We start from the raw sequence: 27,543 nt of genomic DNA, 5'->3' as shown, positions 1-27,543 counted from the left end.
CTTGTTACAACCGTTGCTGTTTTCCTTATTATATTAACGAGTGCTACTGTAATCGCACGGTTGCTAATCATCATAGTACTCGTTACAGAGCATCATTACCTGAAACGGCATTCATTAAGACGTTGCACGGAGTTTCAGGCTTCCGAGATGGTGTGAGTCTTCTTTCGACGAGGCTAGAACCTGCTAGAATGTGGACAAAGTGGAAGTTTGGGCGAGTTGGTTCAGCATCGTTGGAACAGCGCAAAGATGTGAACGCGAAAAGAAGACGACGACAGCGCCATGTTCGTGTCATGTTTTCGCATCCTCGTCTTTGCACTGCTCTGATAATGCTCTATTAAAAATATGTACTGTGGGCGTCTGAGCCTATGTTCAAAGACTGCATGGCGTAAGTCGTAGGCTAGCTCGCCGACTCCAAGATTACTGACGATGTTATGAAGCGCTTATGATCTGGAATAGCTTAGAACTGAAACTGCACAAGTCGCGATAGCTGACTACTTCAATCAAAATATAGTTTGCATATGATCATGGACCACGTTTTGCATTTCATTTCATTTATTTGAACATTAAAGGCCCGAGAGCATTACATAAGGAGGGCTTACACATAGTTTTGTGTAAATGCACTTATGATGAAAACATAGGTACAACGCACGCAACACTGCAACTGTAAGGGTTAAAGAATAAAATAACGAGGATCAAGTGGTTACAAAAAGGGCATGCAAAAAAAGCACGAAAATACAGGGAAAAATACAGGAAAAAGTACAGTGCAGCATAAGCTTCCCATAATATCGCCACAAAACAAGCACCATCGTCGTCAACTAGAACAACCTAAGGCTGTATTGCTTGCACACATTATAAAAAGAGAAACGCTACTGTTAATCGAAGTACTACGTTACATTTGAGCGGGGATACGCTATCATCCAGTCATTCACTATGGCTATAGATGTTCGGTTCAGTCGTCCTCGAGCGCATTATTTACAGGCGACGGGCTGTTGGGTTGCACTGGTGAGCTGCTTTCAGTTCGCTTCAGAACGCTGCTTGCCTCACCGCGCTTGTCAGCACATGGCTATTTGAGTCGAGGCTGTTGAGGAGGCCGCACCTCCACTCAGCCCTCATGGGCGCGCCCCTGGGGCAGCCATAGACCTGGGCGAAGGCGGGAGAATGCCTCAGCGGGCCGTTGCAAGCGTCCTCGCCAAAGGGCTCACCGCACTGTAGGTAGCACCAGGCGAAGAAGAAGAGCCTGTCGTCAGGCATGCCGGGAACGTCTTCCGGGAACTCGGATGTGCTGTTTGCCCGCGCCCCAAGGAACGCCGCGAAGTTCGCCTCCACCGACGTGAGCCTGAAGACTAGCTCCCAGTCCAGCTTGCTGAGAGAGGACGCGTTCTTGGGTTTGGCTAAGAAGCACGCGAGATCCTCTTGCAGCCTATCTCCGGCTGGGCCGCTCCACGAACCATTGGCGAAGAAGAGCTCGGCCAGGCTGCCGGCGGCCACGGAGCCCAGGGCGCCGTACTTGGCGCTCAGGGGAGCTCCCGGCTCGTACACGGGAAACGTGAACGCGTACGGCATGAACGAGAAGTCCTGTTCCTCTCTGTGCACGCGGGCCAGGAGGGGAGTCTCCTTTGCGGCGGACGGCGTCATAGTGACGCCGTACGGCCACGCGCTGACGCACTCGCGCTCAACCTGCGCGCGCCCGCCCGGAAGGAAATGCTGAGTTCAGTGTAACGGAAAGTCGCTGCATCGTGGCTTGCACTTGAGTAAAACGCCCTGCGCAGCAGTGTCGTGTGACATACATATAATAAGGAGCGCACGCTGTTCACAACACGCAGCAACGAAGCGAATTCGAGCGTTAGTGATCTGGTTTAACAAAACAAAACACTCGATTGTTATGAGGGTCGGCATGCACTAGAAAACAAGAGCGCGTCGATACGGCATGTTTCAGTTAGTCCTCCGAAAAATTAACGTTTAACATTTTAACCGTGCATAAGACCTGCACTCCGGCGCTTAGAAATACTCCGCAGACAGCATATGATTACTAAGAACTCTTATTATTATTATTATTACCGTAGTCGAACCCTTGCTTATGACTTCCAACGAGAGGACAAGCAGTGGTGACATGTCCGTGTAGGTGTGGAAGGCGTGCCGCAAGTACTCCTCTCTAGATCTGTCCAAGTAGCGGAACAGGGCGCCTGTTTTGTTGTCGTAAGAGGGCACCTGGACGTCTTGCAGCGCTGGTGACCTTCTGATCTGCTCGCGGAAGGCCCGGCTCACACGCTGCACGATGCCTGCCACTTCTTTGAGTGCATCCCGCGTCCCCACCTCGTCCACGTACTCGGCGTTGAAGGCGAAACCCATGTTCTCCTGGACAATGCGGAGGCAGGTGATTCGCTGCGCCTCTTCGATGTCGTCGGGCGAACCCCGGTTGTAGAAACGACGCATGGCCTGGCTGTCGGTCAGCAGGGAAAACAGCTGCACAACTATCCAGCCCATAGCGAGTGCGAAGCCTTCTCCGCCCAGCCTGGAGGGCAGGTGAACGATACGCCGAACGAATTCGGGCCTCTTCACTACCACCCGGATACTTGGGTCCTCGTCCACCTCGAGTCGGTCGCGCAACGCGTCCCTCCATAGGTAGCGACTGACGTTCGCATCTGCCTGTTCGACGAGTGACTCCCAGACGTCGCTGCCACGGAGCTCCAGATCCGGAGCACTGGCATTATCGAAAGACTCCCGAAGCGCAGACAGCGTCTCGTTCTCCAGCTGTATCTGGCGCAGGTAGGAGACCTGCGAAGCCTGGTCCTTGGCGTAACGCTGTCGTAGCGCGTCGAACAGTTCTTTGTGACGCTTAATTCGATCGCGCAGAAGAAGCAGCTCGGCGTACATGCTCGTCGGCTCGACCACGTAGCGATGATGGCCCACCAAGTGCATGTCGACGAGGAACGCCACGCCCCAGTTCTGGCAGAGGTAGAGCAGCGTCGAGAGCGGATTAGAAGCCGGGGTCTGATGGGGCCAGTGAAGACCGGAGCTGCGAAGCACGCCTTCGATCTCTTTCTCCTGCACACATTGCGACTTCTTTTTCTGTGCTTTTTTTGTGATCAGTGCGGCGTTATGTGCTTGTTTCAGATCGGCCAAGCTACCAGATTCCCGAGAGGTATCCTCACTCTCAGCACCATTAAGCGATTATTATAGAGGGAGCTCGGAAGTATGTGGATACACACCTCCTTGTACGCCCTGGACACCATGTCGGCGCACGAGGTGTACGCCATGGCGGCGCGCTGCTTGGGCGACTGGAACTGAGCCGGCACAAAGGTACGCCGCGCAAATCGCGTCACGCGCTCAGAAAAGGTCGCCAGCAGCCTTTCACGCACGGTGTCGCTGCGTCGGCGTAGCCAGCCGCCGCAGACGTGCTGGTAGAAGTCGCGGCATGGTTCCACGCCGGGCAGCAAGCTGAAATTCACCGCTTGGACGTACAGCTGGCAGGTCGCTGCATATTTAAAGGATGAATGGGCTTAGTTCTCTAGCTGGCGCCACTGTACTCAGCTGAGTGCGCGTGCATGTTCAAACATTGATTCACATAGAGTAAGCAACGTGGAGACGGTCTGAAAAAGTAAGCTCATGATACAAGCATGTAGGCTGAAAAACAACAAAGGACACCGGATCAAGTGATCCAATGCTGCGAAAACAAGTGTTTCATTCAGGAGATTACCTCCGCGAGAAATTTCGTAATAAAAGAGGAATCATAAATGTTCTGACTTTATGAACCATTTGCTCATTTCCAGGAGACAACGCCGGGCGTCGCAAGACATGTAAATTGAGTTACAGGAGCAAGATTAATGCCGCAAAAAGGACAGGAGTGCTAAATTAAGCGAAAGGTCCCGGTATAATACAGGCTCTAGAGACGCCGCAGTACGTCACGTAACCACTGGCAGCACAGCCTCAAGCTCTGCGAAAGGTCAGAAGATGATTACGCGGCGTCATCCATCACCAACGATTAATAAGACGGCACTCGCCTCCACATCATCAGTTAATTCTTGCCAGTGCCATGGAGACCTACGCAAGTGCGTGTCTCTCTGCAAGTGCAGCCAAATGCGTCTTTCTGGCAGCTGCTCATCGCGGACACCGCCAAGATCAAGCTGTCAAAGCTGCCGAAGCAGAAGCGCAGCAAAGATTGCGACGTTCGAGCTGCTGGCTCGGATGCGAAGCCCAACACCTCAAAATATAGCACTTAGTACTTCAATTACCATAAAAAAGAAAAATTCCTAATAATTCAATTGCAGAAATCACCCACAACAGCTGCTCTGTAATAGCGTGTTACCGAGTATCGTAATCATCCTCTATGTTTAATTTTTGGCTTTCTTCTTTGAGATTCATTTTTATTTACACACATTAGCTGTATTTCCAATAAGCCACCAGTTGAATGGCAGCGCTTGAGCCATGCTGTTCTCTGCCCTCCGAGAAAAAAATTAAATCTCCGCCTTTCCCGACAACGGGGCAAAGGCTGGTGATAAGCTAGGCACATGTCAAAGGCCCACATAAAAACTGCTTCTTGACAGCTGATTCAATGCAAAGAGGAGTTGGAATGAATTTAGGAAGGGCTAGTTACAGAACTGGTACCGTAAGATGGGGTGGGGTGAGAATAAGTGGGTGGGCGGATTAAGGATTAAATGGGCGCGGCGGCAATACCAGGATGAGGGCTTCAAACTCTTTAGTCTTCTTTATCCAGGTTTTTCTCGGATTGCTTCCTCTTCTGGCGGGGCAGCCACCGACGTTACACTGCGCATCGTTATCGGACAGTACGGCTGCTTGCATCGATCCCGTCATCACGTCAAGTATTCCAAGATTCCATGAAGAGGCCGTATTCCAAGATTTCCACCACAGCATTCCCAGCGGCGCCACTGCTTCGTCGACGGAAGCGGCAGGAGCATCGGCAGCAGCAACACCGGACTGTATAAAAGAGGGGTGCCACGAAGCACGCGGCAGTGGGCGTGGCGGCAATACCAGGATGAGGGCTTCAAACCCTTTTTGTTTTCTTTATCCAGGTGAGCAAACGCTATGGAAAATGCTTTCGTAGCAACAATGTTTGCCTTCTTTTGCTGCCGTGCCCACGGCCCGTGTTTGACTTGATGTGTAGTTTAACTGTTTGACTTCGATTCTTGTTGCACCTGGGGGGCGATATCGAGGCAAATCCCGGACCAGACAATTCGATTTCGGAGCAATTGAAGTTGATTGCAGCAGACATACAGGAAATAAAGAAAGGAAAAATGTAACGAACCAGAAGCTCAACGTTATTGAAAAGAAGCTGGAAGAGATAGGAAGCCTTAAGGAAAAAGTCATGGAATGTGAAAAAAACTGAATTGGAGCAACAGCTGTCCTTAATGACAAAAAAATTTGATGATTTAGAAAATAGAAGCCGACGATCAAACCTGATTGTTTTTGGCATAGTGGAACAAGAAGAAGAGTCTGACGAACAACTTCAGACTATCTTAACAAAACATATTCTTGAAGATAAGCTGAACGTGACAGTTTCAGGTATTGAAAGAATACATCGGCTCGGTAGGCGAAAGGAAGACAATGGAGGCAAAGATAGACCTGCGATCTTTAGGTTACTAGAATACCGCGATAAAGTGAACATTTCAAACCAGTGTTCTAAACTTAAAGGATCTACCTATTCAATCAGCGAAGATTTTTCACAAAGTGTCCGAGAGTTTCGTAAGGAGAAAGCTGTGGAATCGAACAAAAGAAAATCATGACAGGAAAGAAAAAGTGAGGTTGACGTATGATAAAGTTCTAATTAATGGTTGTTTTTTCGCCTGGGACAATGACAGCAACGACATCGTTGAACTAGGATCAAAAAACGAAGAAAGCGAAGTAGAACACAGTGTGGAACCACGGACCACTCAGTCAGGGCGCCGCAAACATTGATCAATGTAGAAGTGCGCAGCCTTATCAACCAGCGTTATCAAATCACCATGAATTAAGTAAAATGTAATGAAATATTAACACATACTTTTTTTCCTTGTCGCCATGTGAATGCGCGGTCTGCCGTGAATAAAACTGCCGATCTTGAGTACCTGTTTAATAAACTAGATACATTTGAAGTGTTTATGATTACGGAAACCTGGTCCTCCAGTGATGAAGAAGTAATTAATATTACCGAGTACAACTCGTTCTTCATGAACAGATCGTTAAATCGTGGTGGCGGTGTTTGTGCTTTAGTAAAAAAGTGTATAAATTGTGACCTAGTACTAAGATTTCGTTGTGTCACTGGTGACTACGAAATTGTTTGCTTAATTTTTGACCGCACTATTATTGCAGTTTGTTACCGCCCGCCTGATGGTAGCATTGCAGAATTCTTTTCTTTCGTTGACATATTTTTGAATTTTGTAAACTCTAACAACTTCAGTGTCATTCTAGGCGGCGATTTGAGTGTAAATCTGCTTTCCGATAGCAGCACATCAAAAGATTTTATTCTGCTGCTATCCGCAAAATGGCTGCATAACACAATTGATACACCTACTAGAGTTACTATGCATACAGAATCACTTATTGACCTTTTTATTACTAATTTTGATGGAAAGAGCATTGTGTCCGCTGTCTTTCATTATGACATTAGTGACCATTTCCCAATACCTGCTAGGGGTGAAATCAGGTATGAAGAAAAAACCATCACGTGCTTGCTTTCATCAAGCGATAGATAGATAGACAGACAGACAGACAGACAGACAGACAGACAGACAGACAGACAGACAGACAGACAGACAGACAGACAGACAGACAGACAGACAGACAGACAGACAGACAGACAGACAGACAGACAGACAGACAGACAGACAGGTAGGTAGGTAGGTAGGTAGGTAGGTAGGTAGGTAGGTAGATAGATAGATAGATAGATAGATAGATAGATAGATAGATAGATAGGTAGGTAGGTAGGTAGGTAGGTAGGTAGGTAGGTAGGTAGGTAGGTAGATAGATAGATAGATAGATAGATAGATAGATAGATAGATAGATAGATAGATAGATAGATAGATAGATAGATAGATAGATAGATAGATAGATAGATAGATAGATAGATAGATAGATAGATAGATAGATAGATAGATAGATAGATAGATAGATAGATAGATATAAAGATAGATAGATAGATAGATAGATAGATAGATAGATAGATAGATAGATAGATAGATAGATAGATAGATAGATAGATAGATAGATAGATAGATAGATAGATAGATAGATAGATAGATAGATAGATAGATAGATAGATAGGTAGGTAGGTAGGTAGGTAGGTAGGTAGGTAGGTAGGTAGATAGATAGATAGATAGATAGATAGATAGATAGATAGATAGATAGATAGATAGATAGATAAATAGATAGATAGATAGATAGATAGATAGATAGATAGATAGATAGATAGATAGATAGATAGATAGATAGATAGATAGATAGATAGATAGATAGATAGATAGATAGATAGATAGATAGATAGATAGATAGATAGATAGATAGATAGATAGATAGATAGATAGATAGATAGATAGATAGATAGATAGATAGATAGATAGATAGATAGATAGATAGATAGATAGATAGATAGATAGATAGATAGATAGATAGATAGATAAAGAGGAGAATTGAAGGCAGGGATGTTAACCAGAAAGGGGTTTCGGTTGGCGACCCTGCACTGGGGAAGAGGAATTAGGGGACTAAAAGGAGGAAGACAGAAGGGGAAAAAGGCATAACAGACACACACAAAGCTCTCACAATTTGTCACTCAATCCAGTCGCTCTCAAGTAGGCAAAGAGTACCTTGTATGCCTCGAGGGCAGTCGACTGCGGTGGCCACGGACCGAGGATCTTTTGCTCTGTTAATGGGCGAGGGTTGAAGCGGTCCAGGGCACAACACAGTCTGTGGCTTGCACTCGCAAATGCAGGGCACTCACAGAGAAGATGAGCGATGGTCTCCTCACAACCACAGCTTTCACAGGCAGGACTGTCGGCCATCCCCATCCGGAAAGCATAGTGGTTGGTAAAAGCAACACCGATACATAAACGGCATAACAATGTTGCTTCGCGACGTGCTAAGTTATGTGGAAGACAAAGCCGCAGTCCAGGGTCTAGCGCATTGAGGCGGAGGTTGCAAAACTCTCCCGTGTTCCACGCTGAAAGTGTGAGCTCCAGCGCCAAAGGGCGAAGCCCACACGCAGCGTCAGGTCTTTATATTGGGATCCTCACTGGAAGTCTGTCGTTGTGAGCAGAACGCGCAGCCGCATCGGCCTGGTGATTACCGTTAATACCAGTGTCCTGGCAGCCATTGAAAAATGATGTCATGACCTTTGGATACGGTGCCGTGGTACAGTAGACGGATCTCAGCAACAAGTTGTTCCTGCGACCCGCGGCGTAGCGCAGCTTGCAGGGCTTAAAGGGCTGCTTTAGAGTCGGTGAAAACCGTCCAGTCATGTGGAGGTTCTTGACTGATGAACTCTACCGCAGCCCGTAAGGCTGCGAATTCCGCACCAGTTGAAGATGTTAGATAGGTCGTCTTCACTTTAATGAAGATGGATCTGGCCGGTATCACCACCGACCCCGCAGAACTGAATCTCGCTGCACGTCTTTGAATCTTTTCTATTTCCATTGAAAGAATCTTCTGCCGAGGAGACCATACTACAGATGCATATTCAAGGGAAGGCCGTATGAGAGATTTGTATGCTAAAAGTTTGACATCTTTCGTTGCTCTCCCCAACTTTCCTCTTAGAAAACAGTTTTCTGTGTGCCACCGCACAAACATTTTCGACATGATTGTGCCAACTTAGGTTGTGAGAAATTGACACCCCCAGATACTTGAATGTACTAACATTAACCAAATCGGGACCTGCAATACTTTACTGAAAAGAAATTATATTTCGTTTGTTAGTTATATGGGTAAATGTGGTCTTATTGAAGTTGATTTTCATTTCCAGGGACAGGGACCTTGAACTTATTCGCCACCTTCTTAAGTTATGTGCCACACGGTGCGAATACGGGACGACTACAGGTTTTGCCCTTCTGTAATCCTCCGGAAGGTGATGCCTTTTTGTGGCTTTTAGTTTTTGAAGCAAGGACTCGGTTACTGCCGACAAGATGGTCTGCGGGAATCCTGCCCTGTGCAGTCATTCGATATGGAGTTTAAAGCTCCTTTGCATACAATGTTCACATGACCTCTTAATCGAGTATTCTAATGCTGATATGGCTATGGCTCGTTTTACTGTTGTTGAGTGGAATGACTTATATGGCAACAGGTCTTTTTGAGCCCGTGGGTGGTACATCCAGCAAATTCCATCTTGTACCAAGATGAGTTCCAGGTCCAAAAACTGCAACTTTCTGCCTTCGGAATGTTCACAGGTAAATTCCAATCCATGGCTTTGCTGTCTAAATACTTCTAGAATATCATTCATGGTATCAGGGTATGTCGATGGGTCCTGTTTGTTTAAGACGACTAGAAAATCATCGACATACCTAAATACCTTCAGAACTTTCCTTTTGCCCAGAACAGTGTCCAAAACTTCATCAACGGCTGAGAGAAAAATGTTACTTAATATAGGCGCCATACAAGAACCTATGCAAATACCTTTCTTTTGAATGTAGACCTGATTTTCAAATTCGACCACCGTGGCACTTAGGTAGAATTCCAACAACGTTAGAAAACTGTCTATTGAGATTCCCACTGCATTTTGAAATGAAACCGCACCTTTTTTCTCGATACAAGACTGAACGGCTAGGAATAATTCTTTCTGGGGAATAGAATAAAAAAAGATACTTAACATCGACCGAGAAGATGCTGCCTATAGTTCCACAAGTCTGAAGAAAGTCTATTATATCAGTTGACTTCTTCGTTGCAAAGGGATCCTCTACAACAAGTGAATTCAGATGCTTTAAAAGGAATTGGCTAATAAGGCGTTGCCAAGACTCGCGCTCGCTCACAATGCAACGGAACGGTACATCTACCTTATGAGTCTTGGCAGTGAAAAACATGCTTAGAGTCTTTTCCTTGCACTTATAGCATTTGCAATCTTTTCCAAATCCAGGTTCCTACAGAGGGTGACTGCTCGAGATCACACTTTTCCCGGCTTGAGACTTGGCACAGCGAAATTCTTTTCCACTGCAGCGCAGATCTTTTCTTTGTAGCATCCCGGTGGCACCACCACAAAACCTCCTTCTTTGTCTGCTTGTAATAACCGCAGACCTCTGACCTTGAAAAAAGTGACGACGGTGTTGAACTCCTTTTGGCCCCCTGGAGATTTTTCCGAAGCTGTCCTTGACAGAGCGTCTACTCCGTCCAACAAGCATCTCTCACGGTTCTCCGGCGAAGCCTTCCTAGACACACGCCTGTTCAATGACAGAAGCTCGTGAGCCACCGTCCTAGGTGCAAGGCTAAACTTCGGCCCCTTCGCCAGAAACCGGCTCACTTCTTCCGTGACTTGCGCCTGCCCCAGTACCTTCACTTCAGCAATGGAGTCTTTCTTGTCGGGTGTCTTAGGTGTGTTATTCAGCATATGGCACCACCAGAATTCTACAGCCTGAGCTGCGAGCTTCCTGTATGCCAGGAACGTTTTCTCGGCGATCCATTCAGGGTTTCTAGTGTGACATGCGACACGTAGACAGTCGTAATAGAGCCGCACTTGCCTCCACAATTCCTGTAGTTTTTTCCGCCCCTTGTAAGCTGGCTTCCTTGTGTCCTCGGATTAATAACCAAAAACCAAAAAAGCAAACTTGTGGAACCAAGCATGCTCGAATGTTTGTCGGATGCAAGGAAGGGGTGGTTTACCAGATCCCGCTCACATGCGGCAAGGTTTACATTGGCCAAACAGGAAGGTGTCTGAACGAGCGTGTGAGGGAACATGACCGATCACTTGACAAGGGCACTGGGTCTAATCTTCCGATTCATTGTAAAAAATGTAAGTGCATGCCTCGCTTAGAAGATACTGTTGTTTTAGACAGAAGTCGAGACAGCTTAGCTCGCGAGTTAAAAGAGGCGTTTTTCATCAAACGAAAGGGCTTGGAATGCGTAAGTGACCCGTCAAAATTGCTATATGAAAGTGAACTGGCTTTCCTAGAAGGCCGCGGTTGAATTTGGAACGAAATCTAAAGTCTGACGAAAACTCGTCTGGTCGGGAAGAAGATTCATGTATGAAGTAAAAGGAACGCCGACCAAAAGGTTGTTGTTTAAAACGAAGACGTTTCGGCTTCCATACGGAAGCCTTGTTCACTGGGCCGAAAGCCCAAAGCACGAAGCTTAAGTACGTCGCAGTAATCGCCCCAAGCATCTTGCGTACGTAGGCGGGAGATTGCCTGCGTTGTGGTTAAGGGTTTTGTCTGTAGTTTGGCTTATCAGGGATTCCAGATATCGACGTGACAGCCAATTCTTTTCTCTTGCGATGACTGATGCTTCTTCCCAAGCTATATTGTGCGTCGCGGCTTCCACGTGTTCCGCAAATGCATTAGATGCAATGTTTTTGTTCCTGACGTCGTTCTTGTGGTCCCTCAATCGCCTTTCTAAATTTCCGCTCTCGCAGATATAGCAGTAGTCGCAGTCTGCACAGGGAATCTTATAGATGACGCCGGGAAACTTCTCTTTCTTTATCTTGTCTTTGGCGGCCACCAGCTCATGCCTCAGCTTGCACGCAGGAACGTGAGCGACGTGCACACCGTAAGTGCGCAGAACGCGAGCCAAAGACTGGCTCACGCCCGGCACATATGGGATTCATGTATGAAGTAAAAGGAACGCCGAACAAAAGGTTGTTGTTTAAAACGAAGACGTTTCGGCTTCCATACGGAAGCCTTGATCACTGGGCCGAAAGCCCAAAGCACAAAGCTTAAGTACGTCGCAGTAATCGCCCCAGCATCTTGCGTACGTAGGCGGGAGATTGCCTGCGTTGTGGTTAAGGGTTTTGTCTGTAGTTTGGATTATCAGGGATTCCAGATATCGACGTGACAGCCAATTCATTTCTCTTGCTATGACTGATGCTTCTTCCCAAGCTATATTGTGCGTCGCGGCTTCCACGTGTTCCGCAAATGCATTATATGCAATGTTTTTGTTCCTGACGTCGTTCTTGTGGTCCCTCAATCGCCTTTCTAAATTTCCGCTCTCGCCGATATAGCAGTAGTCGCAGTCTGCGCAGGGAATCTTATAGATGACGCCAGGAAACTTCTCTTTCTTTATCTTGTCTTTGGTGGCCACCAGCTCACGCCTCAGCTTGCACGCAGGAACGTGAGCGACGTGCACACCGTAAGTGCGCAGAACGCGAGCCAAAGACTGGCTCTTGCCCGGCACATATGGGATTCATGTATGAAGTAAAAGGAACGCCGAACAAAAGGTTGTTGTTTAAAACGAAGACGTTTCGGCTTCCATACGGAAGCCTTGATCACTGGGCCGAAAGCCCAAAGCACAAAGCTTAAGTACGTCGTAGTAATCGCCCCAAGCATCTTGCGTACGTAGGCGGAAGATTGCCTGCGTTGTGGTTAAGGGTTTTGTCTGTAGTTTGGATTATCAGGGATTACAGATATCGACGTGACAGCCAATTCATTTCTCTTGCGATGACTGATGCTTCTTCCCAAGCTATATTGTGCGTCGCGGCTTCCACGTGTTCCGCAAGTGCATTAGATGCAATCTTTTTGTTCCTGACGTCGTTCTTGTGGTCCCTCAATCGCCTTTCGAAATTCCCGCTCTCGCCAATATAGCAGTAGTCGCAGTCTGCTCAGGGAATCTTATAGATGACGCCAGGAAACTTCTCTTTCTTTATCTTGTCTTTGGCGGCCACCAGCTCACGCCTCAGCTTGCACGCAGGAACGTGAGCGACGTGTACACCGTAAGTGCGCAGAACGCGAGCCAAAGACTCGCTCACGCCCGGCACATATGGGATAGCGGCTCGGGCTCGGCAAGGAGGACCAACTGGTTATGATGGGCGTGAAGCCCGTTGAAGAACAGAATCCACGAGGTGATTGGGGTAGCCGCATTCACTCAATTCTCGGCGCACTTGCCGTAGGTCAGCAGCCCGATCTTCTGGCCTTGGGCAGATGTTTTTTTGGATGTTGATTTGGAACATGTGTAAAAAGCTGGCATCTGCGCATGCCTAAAAAACTGAAATTCATGTTTGTTTTTAAAAACCTTTTATACTTTCTTTTTCATGTGGCCTGTACACCACGTGTCGTTGCTCTTTTTTATCGTTTTTACATAATCACCATGCAAGTCTTTTGTCGCTTTTATGGCCTTATACACAATATGACGGTTACCGCCTCTGATTATCACCGGTACTGTTCCCCTATATATTGCGTGTTTCCCTGAATAAAAAATCAGTTATCAGTAAGCGCTTGCCCGTGTCACTTCTTACGTATTGTCTCTGTTGGCGCTTCTTTTCATAGAAACATGCACCAACTAGCCCAGCAAAAAGTTCTACTTGAATACCTTTCTTATACAGTGGGCCCTTCGTTACGTGTTTCCTCTCCTACGGCACAAGTGTCTGCCCTCGTCGCAAACATCACATGGTCAACCTGCCGTGCCAGGTACATCGCGTTCTATCTCAATAAGGGCCTGGTTCCTGGTGAAGTCATCGCTCTTTTCGGCGCCGTTCGGCCTTCCTACGGCCACGTAAAGCGGATGTGTAGGATCTTACGATCGGAATTGTGGAGGCAAGTGCGGCTCTATTACGACTGTCTACGTGTCGCATGTCACACTAGAAACCCTGAATGGATCGCCGAGAAAACGTTCCGGGCATACAGGAAGCTCGCAGCTCAGGCTGTAGAATTCTGGTGGTGCCATATGCTGAATAACACACCTAAGACACCCGACAAGAAAGACTCCATTGCTGAAGTGAAGGTACTGGGGCAGGCGCAAGTCACGGAAGAAGTGAGCCGGTTTCTGGCGAAGGGGCCGAAGTTTAGCCTTGCACCTAGGACGGTGGCTCACGAGCTTCTGTCATTGAACAGGCGTGTGTCTTGGAAGGCTTCGCCGGAGAACCGTGAGAGATGCTTGTTGGACGGAGTAGACGCTCTGTCAAGGACAGCTTCGGAAAAATCCCCAGGGGGCCAAAAGGAGTTCAACACCGTCGTCACTTTTTTCAAGGACAGAGGTCTGCGGTTATTACAAGCAGACAAAGAAGGAGGTTTTGTGGTTGTGCCACCGGGATGCTACAAAGAAAAGACCTGCGCTGCAGTGGAAAAGAATTTCGCTGTGACAAGTCTCAAGCCGGGAAAAGTGAGATCTCGAGCAGTCACCCTCTGTAGGAACCTGGATTTGGAAAAGATTGCAAATGCTATAAGTAAGTGCAAGGAAAAGACTCTAAGCATGTTTTTCACTGCCAAGACTCATAAGGTAGATGTACCGTTCGGTTGCATTGTGAGCGAGTGCGAGTCTTGGCAACGCCTTATTAGCCAATTCCTTTTAAAACATCTGAATTCACTTGTTGTAGAGGATCCCTTTGCAAAGAAGAAGTCAACTGATGTAATAGACTTTCTTCAGACTTGTGGAACTATAGGCAGCGTTTTCTCGGTCGATGTTAAGGATCTTTTTTATTCTATTCCCCACAATGAATTATTCCTAGCCGTTCAGTCTTGTATCGAGAAAAAAAGTGCGGTTTCATTTCTAAATGCAGTGGGAATGTCAATAGACAGTTTTCTAACGTTGTTTGAATTCTACCTAAGTGCCACGGTGGTCGAATTTGAAAATCAAGTCTACATTCAAAAGAAAGGTATTTGCATAGGTTCTTGTGTGGCGCCTATATTAACATTTTTCTCTCAGCCCTTGATGAAGTTTTGGACACTGTTCTGGACAAAGGGAAAGTTCTGAAGGTATTTAGGTATGTAGATAATTTTCTAGTCGTCTTAAACAAACAGGACCCATCGACATACTCTGACACCATGAATGATATTCTAGAAGTATTTGGACAGCGAAGCCATGGATTGGAATTTACCTGTGAACATCCCCAAGGCAAAAAGTACAAGATGGAATTTGCTGAATGTACCACCCACGGGCTCAAAAAGACCTGTTGTCATATAAGTCATTCCACTCAACAACTGTAAAACGAGCCATAGCCATATCAGCATTAGAATACTCGATTAAGAGGTCATGTGAACATTGGATGCAAAGGAGCTTTCAACTCCAGATCGAACGACTGCAAAGGGCAGGATTCCCGCAGACCGTCTTGTCGGCAGTAACTGAGTCCTTGCTTCAAAAACTAAAAGGCACAAAAAGGCATCACATTCCGGAGGATTACAGGAGGGTAAAACCTGTAGTCGTCACGTATTCGCACCGTGTGGCACATAACTTGAAGAAGGTGGCGAATAAGTTCAAGTTCCCTGTAGTTTTTTCCGCCCCTTGTAAGCTGGCTTCCTTGTGTCCTCGGATTAATAACCAAAAACCAAAAAAGCAAACTTGTGGAACCAAGCATGCTCGAATGTTTGTCGGATGCAAGGAAGGGGTGGTTTACCAGATCCCGCTCACATGCGGCAAGGTTTACATTGGCCAAACAGGAAGGTGTCTGAACGAGCGTTTGAGGGAACATGACCGATCACTTGACAAGGGCACTGGATCTAATCTTCCGATTCATTGTAAAAAATGTAAGTGCATGCCTCGCTTAGAAGATACTGTTGTTTTAGACAGAAGTTGAGACAGCTTAGCTTGCGAGTTAAAAGAGGCATTTTTCATGAAACGAAAGGGCTTGGAATGCGTAAGTGACCCGTCAAAATTGCTATATGAAAGTGAACTGGCTCTCCTAGAAGGCCGCGGTTGAGTTTGGAACATGTGTAAAAAGCAGGCATCTGCGCATGCCTAAAAAACTGAAATTCATGTTTGTTTTTAAAAACCTTTTATACTTTCTTTTTCATGTGGCCTGTACACCACGTGTCATTGCTCTTTTTTATCGTTTTTACGTATTCACCATGTAAGTCTGTTATCGCTTTTATGGCCCTATACACCATGTGACGTTTACCGCTTCTGATTATCACCGGTACTGTTCGCCTATATATTGCGTGTTTCCCTGAATAAAAAATCAGTTGTCAGTAAGCGCTTGTCCGTGTCACTTCTTACGTATTGTCTCTGTTGGCGGTTCTTTTCATAGGAATAGCTGCGTATCCAGCTGAACGCGCGGCCTCCGATCTCAGCAGCTTCCATTGCGTCCAAAATGGCCTGATGCGTTACGTTGTCGTACGCACCCTTGATATCCAAAAACAATGCCACGGTCAATATTTTCAAACTTTTGCTGTGTTGCACCGAGGTTACAAGGTCAACCACGTTGTCGATAGAAGAGCGGCCCCGTCGGAACCCAGACATGAGTTGGATAAATCTGATATCGCTCCAAGTACCATTCCACGCGTGTGAGCAGCATTCTTTCCATGACTTTGCCGACGCAGCTGGCGAGTGCAATTGGACGGTATGATGAAAGGTCGAGCGATGATTTCCCCGGTTTAAGATGTGGAACCAGACGACAGGTCTTCCAATCGTGAGGAACTATGCCAGCAGTCCACGACTTGTTATAAGTGTCCAAAAGAGCCCGTCGAGCTTCTTGGCCAAGGTTGGCAAGTGCGGAGTACGTCACACCATCGGGCCCTGGTGATGATGACCTTCAACAACAAGCCGGCGCAGCATCAAGTTCTTCCATGGAGAATAGTACATCCATCCGAGAATCCCGTGAGAATGGAACATTGTTGCAGTGCGGCGTTGCGCCTAGATTTGTAGGGCCTGTTATTCTTGCGCAGAAATCTTCGGCTACCTCAACCACACTGCGTCTTTGGTTTAGCGCTACGGATTTGAACGGGTGGCGCTGTTGAAAGGACGTGCGAAGACCCTGAATTACACTCCAAACGCGTGACAAAGGCTTCCGTGGATCAAGTGTTTGGCAAAATGTCCTCCAGCGTTGTGTTTGCAGTGCCTGAATTCTGCGCTGAATCTTCTTCTGTATGCGCCTAGCATCTCTTAGGTCTAGGTGCGACTTTGTGCGTCAGTATCTGCGCTCTGCCCTGCGCCGTAGTGATCGCAGTCGCTGCAATTCGAAGTAAAAATCGGTGTAGTTAGCGGCATGGTTAAAGGGGCAGGTGGCGTGTTCCATGGCCTCCTTAATTTTTTGTTCAAGAGCGGTAGAGAAGCCCTCTGTGCAAACAGCCTCCATAAGTAAATTAAAAACTGTCCAGTCAATGCGCTGCCGGCACGTGGCTGGGGAGAATGTGGAATGACCGGTAATAATCACATAGGTTGGAATATGGTCGCTGCCATGGGTTTCTACATCCGAAAACCACCGGACGCTGTTGGTAAGGCACTGTGAAACGAAAGTCAAGTCCAAGCAGCTGCTATAAGTCACCCCTCGAATATAGGTCGGGCTTCCGTCATTTAGGCACTGGAGGTCATGGTCAGAGGCGAAGGACACAAGCTGTCTTCCCCTAACGTCCATCCTAACGCCTCCCCACATGGTGTGATGAGCAATGAAGTCACCCTTAATGACCCACAAAGCAGGTGTAGCTTCCATTAAACCACTCAACCTTCTGGCGTCGAAACGACTTGATGGCGCCAACTACACCGCCAGTAGCGTAAACGTCAGGTCTCGGCTCTTCACTGTCAGGCAAACGTACTGATTGTCTTCGTTCGGAGGAACTGAATGTTGCACATATGTAAGTTCACGTCGAATGTAAACGATGACTTTTCTCGATCTGTTGCGCGTGGGTGATGCAAATGCCTCATAACCGGATATTCGCAAAATTGCCGGGGTCCGGTTCACAAATCAAAAGAATGGGGAAGTGATTCTCGTAGACGTAGTGCCGTAAATCGGAAATCCGGGAATGGAGTCCACGAGCATTTCATTGGAAAATGAAAGCTTGCTTGACTTTTGAGAAGACAGGTCCGAAGAATCCATGGTGCCTTCTACCGTAGAGCCGCAAGGGCTGGATGTAGCTCGTCGAGCACTTGAAGTGCGCTAATTGCTGCTGGCGTGCGTAGGCTGGAAAGCAAAGCACGCATGGCATTCATTAGTGACGTTAGCATTGCAATCACTTGCATATCTGGGCCATAGACTTGATCGTGCCTGTTGGCTGGATCAGTCGTAGGCGCTGCACACTGCCCACAGTGCGCCAACATCCCTGACACAGTAGGCGTAGAAGGCTTTGGCAGTGGTGGCCAAGTTGCATCTGAGACAGCAGGTCCAGCCTTACCAAGCACCGGGCTTCCTTGATTTGGTGTGGTTTTTAGTGGAGGCGGACAAGCTGCAGTTGCGTTTGGGGCATTCTTCTCAAATGTGACTTCTTTCTTTGACGACCTTCGGCGGCGCGAACGACTCAAGCGATAACTGAGAAAAACCTTGCTTCTTTCAGACAGGCTGTTTCAGATATAACCTGGTCTGACTCTCTATGGCAGACGTCAACGCCGCTTATAATAGCTTTCTTGATAAATTGAAAGTGCTTTACGCCGAACATTTTCCATACAAGGCACACGTAGCACCTCAAAAAGGGCGCAAGGAGTGGATGACGTCACAGTTGCTCAAAGAGATACAATCTACAGAAAAATGCACCAAGACTTCATTAAAACATGTGATCTCGAACTATTAGCAAGATACAAAGTCCTCAGAAATAAGCTAAACAAAAAGTTAAGGCGTACTAGGGATTCGTATTACTACGGAAAATTCGAATCATGCGACGGTGATTCCCGAAAGTTATGGAACCAGATTAACAACCTTGTTTTACGTACACCGCAGCCTAGCTCTCCTCAAGAAGTACTTATTCAAGGACGAAGTGTAAATGGGTCGGAACTAGCAGAGGCGTTCTATCAATATTTCGTTACCCGAGAATACCAAAGTTCGTCAAAAATGCCATATGATGCTCTCATCAGGTTAAGTAGCGATTCTATGTATCTAAGTCCAACTACATGTGCTGAAGTATTCACTGCATTTTTAAGCATGAATAACAGCAGATGCCACGCTGCGGATGATCTACAGATACGGCCTGTGAAGCATGTGTTAGATATTCTAGCCCAAATTTTAGCACATATATTTAATTTAGGTTTTGAATGCGGAGTGTTCCCACGGCTTGCTAAAGTGACTGCTTTGTATAAGAAAGGAGATAAGCTTTGTGTTTCAAATTACAGGCCAGTTTTCGTGCTGCCAATGTTTTTAAAGGACTGGAAAAAATTATCTACACGGGAATATCATGCTTTTGTGACAAACACCAAATAATCACCAAATAATAACAGATTCACAGTTTGGTTTTATCAAACATAAATCTACCGAGACAGCATTACTAAGCCAAAAAGAGTATATCTTACAGTTTTTCGAGGAAGAAAACTTGCCCTTCGTGTTTTTATAGATTTTTCGCAGGCTTTCGACTACATCAGTCTTAATATACTTTTGACAAAACTGTTCGACTACGGCTTTAGGGGTCGTGTTCATGCGCTTCTTTCGTCATATCTTGCACACCGCTTTCAGTTTGTAAGTATTAATAGCTGTCAATCCTCAGTAAAAAAAGTAGCTGCTGGCGTACCTCAAGGAAGCGTCCTTGGACCGCTTCTTTTTAATCTATATATAAATGATATCGTTAATCTATGCCTGCATGCGAAGTGTGTTATGTATGCAGATGACATCTCACTGTTATTCTCATCAAACGTATGTGGAGATGTGATAAACGAGGCAAATAGGACACTAAGTGCACTCCATCAATGGTTCCTTAATAATCAGTTGAAAATTAATGTAACCAAAACTAAGGCTATTGTGTTCAAACCAAAAAAATAAAAACATTATTCTACCATGCAATCTTAAGCTAGGTCTGGAAACGATAGAAATTGTAGACTATGGTAAAATATAAGGGGTATATTTCCACAGACAGCTAAGCGTGGATAATCATGTTAACGCTGTCATCTGTAAGCTTTCTTGTGTCACAGGTATCACTAACCGGCATCGTTACTTAACTTCCATGCAAAGTTAAACTTCTCCTGTATAATTCTCTCTTTATGTCCCAAGTTAACTATGCGCACTTAGTTTAGGGAACAACTACAGGTAGGAATAAAAATAAATTTACGTTTTGCAGAAGAAGACTCTACTTGCAATACTCAACAACATTTCAGATATAAACACATGCGACTTATTCCGCCAGTTCAATACCGTAAATGTATCTGAAATGTATAATGTTAGGCTGGCTGAAAGATATAAGGACCTAAGACAAAATGTGAATTACCTGCGTGACACGGCACACCTTTCGCTAAATGTTCAAGTTTACCCTAGCAGACACAGCGAACTGTGGCAATTCCAACATGGCGCACAATATATGGTACATATAGCCTAGCAAACACGCTGCCCTGTCTTCTAAAATAAGTTTCATGCCGCAACAGTTGAGCTATCACGAGCATGCCGCAAAAATGTACAGGATGTAAGTGCTACTTTTTAGATTTCATCATGCTTTCACTGCTTCCTTGTCTCTTTCGTTCCATAAAGTGTAGACCTGATTTGAGTAATCAATGACATGTTTTTCTGTGCAGCATATTTTTCTGTGGCTTTTTTGTTATCTTTTTTTGTGTACGCTTCATTTCCTCATTGTCTTTTATAATGATTTCTATGTATGTATGTTGCCTGCTGCCCTGCATTGTAGGGGCCGAGGGGCATGTCAAGCCACAATTTCTGGCTTTTTTCCCTCGACCCTCACCATGTATACATGGGAAAATAAAATTGAAATTGAAACTATAAATACGGAACAGTTGACACTGGGTGGGGTGGCTGGACGGACGGATGGACGCGAAATTCTAGAGCCCCGTGTACTCCCCGGTCGAAGTCTCCGGGGCCCTTCAATACAACGTCCTTTGTAGCCTTAGTCTCTTTGGGAAGTTAAACCCTTATAAAACATAAATCATAAACATTTTACGATTATGACCAGTAGCTGAAAGATTTTTATTTCTCCTTCCTCGTTTGCTGCATACTTACTGGTAACTCTTCTAGTGCTTTTCCGCCACTATTAGTCGACGTTCTTTTCAGGTATTTAAACATCTCAGCTGTCACCTGTCATCGTCAAAACTCCTCTCGAGTTCTTCATAATATTTTACTTTGATCATACCACGCTTCTAACGGTGCTCGCTACTGCATACCTCGTGTACACCCATAATACTGTATGTTTGATTAGTTCATAGTGACTCAATAAATAAGGAGCCATGTTCTGCTTTCGTTCACTCAGATATTCGTGGTTCTTCTGAAGTTTATAACCGTTCATAACTGCCTTGGTGACACGACCACATTTTGAGAATTATTCCTTCCTGTCGCGAAGAAATGGAAATCAGATTTTTTAATTACCAGTTAATGAAGCAGTCCACAACAATGAAATGGCCTTTGGGAGATTTGTTCGAGATACCAGGTATAAGGAAGGGGTGGCTGATGTATTTAGAAGAATCCCCCAGGTGACATAGATTTGAAATAAGGAATTAATTACCGATTAGCGTCCACCCAAGCGGCTACATATGACAGGGGCTTGATTAGATGCTAATAATTACTGTCTTATTTCAGGAGGACTAGGGGTGACCACCTGGGGCGCGACGTGTGTCACGTCGGCTCCGTGGAATGACCACCTTTTCTGTCAAAAAACGACAATAGAGTGCTGAAAAAGTGATGTGTGTTTGTCGCGGACGTGACAAGGATCCTGTGGGTACTATTATAACAAGCATTCTGGGATGAAGGAGGCCAATCTTTTGAGATTAGTTCAGGCTTTCGTCATAAGTAGTGTGTTCGACGTTACCCTCATCTCAAAAGGCGAAGCAGAAAAGGACAAAATTGAAATCATAATCAGAATAGGGATCAAAATCGCACTAGGTCTTCCTCCCACCACTTCGACAGTAAAGTGTCTAAGGCTGGGTGTCTCCAACACTCCGAATGAGCCCATAGAAGCCGCCACAGTGTCACAGCATCAGACTTTTAAAAGCCATAACTGGAAGAAAAATCATGGAGCACCCGCGGTACCTAGAACCACCAGGGATGGACTCAGAATTCCACCGCTGCCGAAGAACATGCATCCGGTATTTCACGAAGGTAGACGCAAACACGAGGCTGTGGCCCTACACGTCAAATTCCAAGGTAAATCCAATATGCTCTACACGGACGCTACCGAATACGATCGCAAGGCCGCACACATTTTCGCCAATGTATTCACCCGACCAGACGAGATTTCGTCGAACCTTAGATTTCACACACAGTGGTATTGGTTCGTGAGAGTGGAGACCCGGTCTCGTGCTGTACCGTTAAAAACACAAGTGCAACTGAGGCAGAATAAGTTGTCGTTGCTCTAACAATAACACAAAACGGTACAAGGGTGATAGTTACTGACTCTAAGGCAGCCATTAAAAATTACGATGTGGGCAGAATCTCGTCTGCAGCCGCCAAAATTCTGAGAGAAGGACCAATACCACCAGAGCTAATCTATCTAGCCCCCGCTCAAAAGGGCCCGGGGGGAACCCGAAGGTGAATGAGAAGGCGAAATTTTTGGTCGATCGCCGCTGACGCCCCCTCCCCCCACCCCCCCACCTTTCGAGGAACACCGCCCTTCGGGTGACGAACTCACAACATTGTACGAAATCATGTCTCATTATAAGCTCGGCCGTAAGACCTATCCAGCAGCAGATAAACAGCTCAGCAGAAAAGAGGAAATCAGGTGAAAGAAATTGCGAACCGCGGTGTTTCCAAACCCTCAACTGTAGAGTAAATGGCATCCGGATGTCTTTATTCCTACATGTGCGGACTATAGTAGCATTGCAGATCTAGTCCACATGGTCTGGACCTGCCTTTTCTATAACGACCCGAACAGTAATGTAAAATTCTGGGAGACCTTATTACACAACCACGAAGCAGAAGAGCAACGCAAAGCCATCGGTCTCGCCCTGACCGCCGCCGAGTCCCAAGGGATTCCGGCCGACGTTTGGTGGAATGAATGGTGCTTTAGGCTAAAGCCTTCTCCCCCGTCATTTCTAATGAGGGCGAGCTAAATCTACTTCTCTCTCTTCCTTATTTCAATAAAGAAATACACAGGCTAAATTTCGGCTGCATTTTTCTCATTTTTTGATACCATGCGTAATACATATTAGACATAAATTGCAATGTGGATTTCGGCTGCCTGCTGTAAATAATTTCTTATTCAGTTTCTTCTGTTACGCTATATTAGTGCAGGTTTCAGCATCCAATGGTCACGGCAGCAAAGTTCAGCCCTGGTGAAGTGACGGATAAAAAAACTGCCACAAAATCGTCTACTTCTTTGTTTTACTGCATGAATACTCGTACACAAGCATGCGTCAAGGGCCGGTATGTGAGTGATTGATGAAGCAGCCCGAATAACGCTGTTTTTACACGTCTAATTTGACCTTTACAGAACTTTGAAATCACGGACACCAAATACAACATAAAAAAACCGATTCTAAATTCCGTTAATCCGCTTCAGTTAATCGACGACAGGAAATTACATGTCGGGCTTGGGCGAATGCATTTGGCAATTTATCTTAACTGTAAACACAACAAAAGCACACGACTAGTTCTTCTCAGCACTGGGAGCAGCTAATTGCCTCTTTAGGTCACATTCTATTTACAATGCTTGCTGCATGAGGTACTTCTTCAGTGCTAGATGGGGGGGGGGGGGGGGGGTGGTATCGGGCATATCCCTCCCCGCTCTGTGCGATGGCTTTTTTGACGCTAGATCTTGTCGGTAACACAAAGGGTAAGGAATAAAGTGCCATGATACATGGTGTAGGTCCAGCGGCATGTGGTTGCTTTTTATTTCGCCTTTATTACTGTCCTGCTGTTAAAAGCTACAATTTAATAAAAGAAAAAAGACCTCCCCTGTGGTCCTTGGTTTCGGTGACCGTTGGCCTCCGCCATTTATGTCATAACGAGTGCCTCTTTCAATTCCGTTGTCTGCTGAATAGTTTAACGAGGGCCTCGAATCTGGCAGTCTTGATGCCGTAGGAAGCATAGGAGGGTTCTGGCACATCTGCCGTTCTCGCCGTTTATTTAAAGGACCGTCATTTAAAGGACCGTTAGTGGGAGCGGACGAGAGCTTCTGACGTCTTCATGACACTTTGTTCAAGTCGTCGCCATCCACATTATAAGTTGCGCGGCCCACCGGCTGCGAAGACATTGTCTTGGTGTAGATTACGACGCTTCAGGGCACCGTGAGCGGCAGGGCTTGAGGCGAGAAGCGCGTACTATCTCAGGTTGAGCTTTGCAGCAGGTGGTCTCCGGAAAGGTCGAGCGATCTCGTAGGTTTCTGAAGTGACCTGGCGCAGCACACAGTATACAAGGGCCAGCATAACGGGACAGATATTCTTCAGAGAGCGCGGCGCGGTGAAATGCCGCCGAAGGCAAGACGAAAGAGCCAGGAGAGAAAGAAACCATGTGGTGGCGGCGGGCTTAAAAGTCTTGCTGAGGAGCTTGCGAGGCTGCTAGTCGGTAGCGTGCTTCTTGGTAGGCCCTGGTCGGCACAGGCAGTCGCGCCGTGGCCGCATTTAGAAGAATCCGACCGCAGAGGTATGAAAACGTGTCCAGAGGGAACTGGAGCCCGAAGCCGTAAGAACGTACACAGGTGGGCAGCCGGCAGTGTCATGGCAGGAGTAGCAGTATGCGAATGTAACATACACTGTGGATATATCCCGGTCACGATGGCCCGGTGAAACATACAGGTGCCGGCAATAATTTCTGCTGAAATCCAGAATGACGAAGAGCCTCAGTTCTTTCGCAGTCTAGAGGGCCAGCCAAGCCTTTCTTGGTTAAGGTTATTGGGTTTCAACGTCCAAAAGTGACTCGAGCTATGAGGAACGCCGTATTGGAGGGCTCTTGTGATATTTTCGACCAGCTGGGGTTCTTTAACGTGCCCTAACATCGCGCAGTACGCAGGCCTCTAGCAAGAGGTGCAGCCAGACATTGAGGGATACATTGCACAGCTCGAGCATGGAAATGTAAGCCACGCCCTTCACTTTCATTTCTCTATTGCGTTATAGTTATTCTTAGGTTTCCATCTGGAGGAAACTAAATGGTTAGAGACAACAGGTATGGAGCGCTAGCTGACTCGATCTTAGATCTAAGCCTTAAACTGAGTTCAGGAACAGTGTCATCGTCTTATTACAAAAACAAATAACATGCACTCAAAACACAGAGAATCCCAAAGTAGCAGCTCAACTGCAGCAATAGTAACGAAACATGATTCAATAATCTCCTTAATTTCGGCCTCATCATGGCTGCATCCTTAGACTGCCTTCTTTAGACTGCTTAAAAGTTCATGGCTGTGTGCTTATGCTGCCCAGCAGGTTATGGTTTCTTGTCGTTTTTATGTTCTGTAAAATTTTGTGGGAATCTGTACATTGCTAGCATACAAGCGAGAGTGTGGTTAAGGCGCTCTGTGCAACTGGCAATGTTAATGGCGATGACGTGAACGAAGTATATTCGTTGCTTGCGTGCTATGTGCCCGGGGCGTGCTGGTTCTTTTCATGTGCGCATTTCCATGAGTTGTTTTCTACCACATAACATCTTTGGCGGAGGCGCCGAGTAACGCTCTTGTATGCCATGGCATGGGCTGCTGATTTGCTTTGCCCATTTCGGGGTATTGAATGTGCGCTGACGGGCACGTCTGCATCTCGTCCTGATCGGTATCGGTGATCGGGCTGGGTGTGAGCCGCAGAAATTTTCCCATTTAACGGACGTTGGTGAGAAACGAGCATTGGGATTTGGTACCGAAGTCAGGTTACGAACGTTTGAGTTAACTGTAGCAACGATCACTGGTACTAAGATGTTGCGTGTGTTGTATTGTCTTGAAAACTATCCCTCCATTCACTGCACGATTCCCTTTTTTAATTACATTTTTCCAGATGGATCATCATATGCATCTGATTAAAGTCCTCGAACTGGGGGATAACGTCAAGTAGTGGCCAGAAATTTGCATTGCCCATTTTGCTTTTTGAAACATGCAAACCGAGTTTGTGTCAGCGGACAAGCCCACCAATCGTTAAAGTGCTGATGCTGCATCACGATTCATACAACTGATAATAAGGTCATATTTAACGCACAACGAAGGTAATTGTCCAGTCGTTGTTATGACGATGTCTGAGTGATTTGACGGTAACGAAAACAACTTGTTAAACAATGCTCGACGCGATAAAAGTAAAAAAAATCACTGGTCCTGCGCTTGTATCCCGGGTTCAACATCGGTACCGGACTTTGTTCTATGCGTCTACCATCCACGAAATCGGTTGAACATATCCGTAAGTTCGAATACTTTCCTGTTCATGTAAGAAGTGTACTAGCAATTTAATTCCATGTTGGCAAGAAAGCGATGTAGCAGAAACATGTCACTTCCGCACTGGGGCTGTCTTTGCATTCTGCCCGAACGCGCTGTCGGCGTACCGCTTCCGATTTCTTTGATTATTTGTGCAATCCACAATCATACGGTGCTGGCCCGACGACCTTGAACCCGTGAACGGCATTAGTAAGGGAATACAAATATTTAAAAGGCAAAAGTCTGAAGAAAAAGGCTGCTCTGCAATGCATAAAGCGCGTGACTGCACAGTCTACTCGAGACAGGCAACGACGGACAGGCGGAAACGGAAATGGATGTTGGTGCCCAACGCATGGGGTTAGAGAGTACTTTCCTCCTCCGCAGCTTGCCTTAATTCACTAAAATGGTGTATAATTTACGCACGCTCATGTTGAACAGAGCTCATCTCATGTCTCCAGAATTGATGTTATTAATAACACTGCGGTGCACACCGGCACTAAGCAAAACTGAAGACAGCACCGTCAGGGCCTTTCCTTTCTCCACTTAGTTTATCAGGCTCCTGTTACATTTCAAATCTGTACCAAGTGACCCAGCTTTCCTCATGAAAAGTCGGCACTTCCAGCATCACGCTGCATTTAAGGCACTAACTGGTGCTTTTATAGCTCCGCGGCGCTGAAAGGAACAAGGCTGCAAAACAGGCTCATCAGACAGGACGGCCGAAGTCTGGATTACAGCACAGGCAGATAAAGCGGCCCTCACCAGACTCGCAGGGCTTGATGGGCTCCACCTTGGGCTTGTTGTAACGCACGATGGTGCCGATGAGCAGCAGACAGCCAAACAGGGCGACGGCGCAGCTGACGGGGCCGGCCACCGTGTTGCCCTCCTGGCGCCATTTGAGCCGCATTTCGCGGAAGCCCGCCCTGGCGCGCACCAGGCGGCTCCATCTGGTTTTCGTCGGGGAACGCTGCACAGGGAACGCTAAGCTCCACAAACACACGAACCGTCGTCCCAGCTACGCCAAGCAGGGCACAGAGCAGAGGCAGTGCCAGAGCCTGGGGTACCAAGTTTTTAAGTGGCAGAAGCCTGGAAGCTCGCATTAGAACCAAATGTTTAGGCTGCTCATGCCTTCGGGTATATACAAACCACACCTGACGCCTGCCGAGACTTTTCGTCTTAGAAGCATTTACCAAGGGCAGGCGTGACGCGCATTTGTGCGTGATGCTTGCGCACTTTCACTTGTATTTTGCGCTGGACATTGCATGTGCAGCTCATTGTATAATTGCACCAAACTCTTTTGCACCTTCACTCTCCCTGCTTCTGT

At 46.5% G+C, this 27,543-nt stretch overlaps 1 protein-coding gene across 1 annotated transcript; it reads right to left on the bottom strand.

Moving 5' to 3' along the window:
- Nucleotides 1-1,993: 1,993 nt before the first annotated feature.
- LOC144130146 (neprilysin-1-like) lies at nucleotides 1,994-27,176 on the bottom strand. The gene is made up of 3 exons (XM_077664157.1): nucleotides 26,982-27,176; nucleotides 3,210-3,475; nucleotides 1,994-3,045 (listed from the first exon to the last, which is right to left on the bottom strand). The coding sequence occupies exons 1-3, from the start codon at nucleotides 27,124-27,126 to the stop codon at nucleotides 1,999-2,001; spliced, it is 1,458 nt and encodes a 485-aa protein (XP_077520283.1). The 5' UTR covers nucleotides 27,127-27,176; the 3' UTR covers nucleotides 1,994-1,998.
- Nucleotides 27,177-27,543: the final 367 nt, after the last annotated feature.

The sequence above is a fragment of the Amblyomma americanum genome, chromosome 4 (assembly GCF_052857255.1).
Source record: "Amblyomma americanum isolate KBUSLIRL-KWMA chromosome 4, ASM5285725v1, whole genome shotgun sequence".
Taxonomy (NCBI): Eukaryota; Metazoa; Arthropoda; class Arachnida; order Ixodida; family Ixodidae; genus Amblyomma; species Amblyomma americanum.
This window is presented reverse-complemented; position numbering and strand designations above follow the sequence as displayed.

Coding starts and splice junctions, on each gene's coding strand:
- LOC144130146 (XM_077664157.1), bottom strand. CDS start 27,126: ATGCGGCTCAAATGGCGCCAGGAGGGCAACACGGTGGCCGGCCCCGTC. Junction 3,476..26,981: donor CATCAAGCCCTGCGAGTCTG/GTGAGGGCCGCT, acceptor TTAAATATGCAG/CGACCTGCCAGCTGTACGTC. Junction 3,046..3,209: donor TGTCCAGGGCGTACAAGGAG/GTGTGTATCCAC, acceptor CAATGTGTGCAG/GAGAAAGAGATCGAAGGCGT.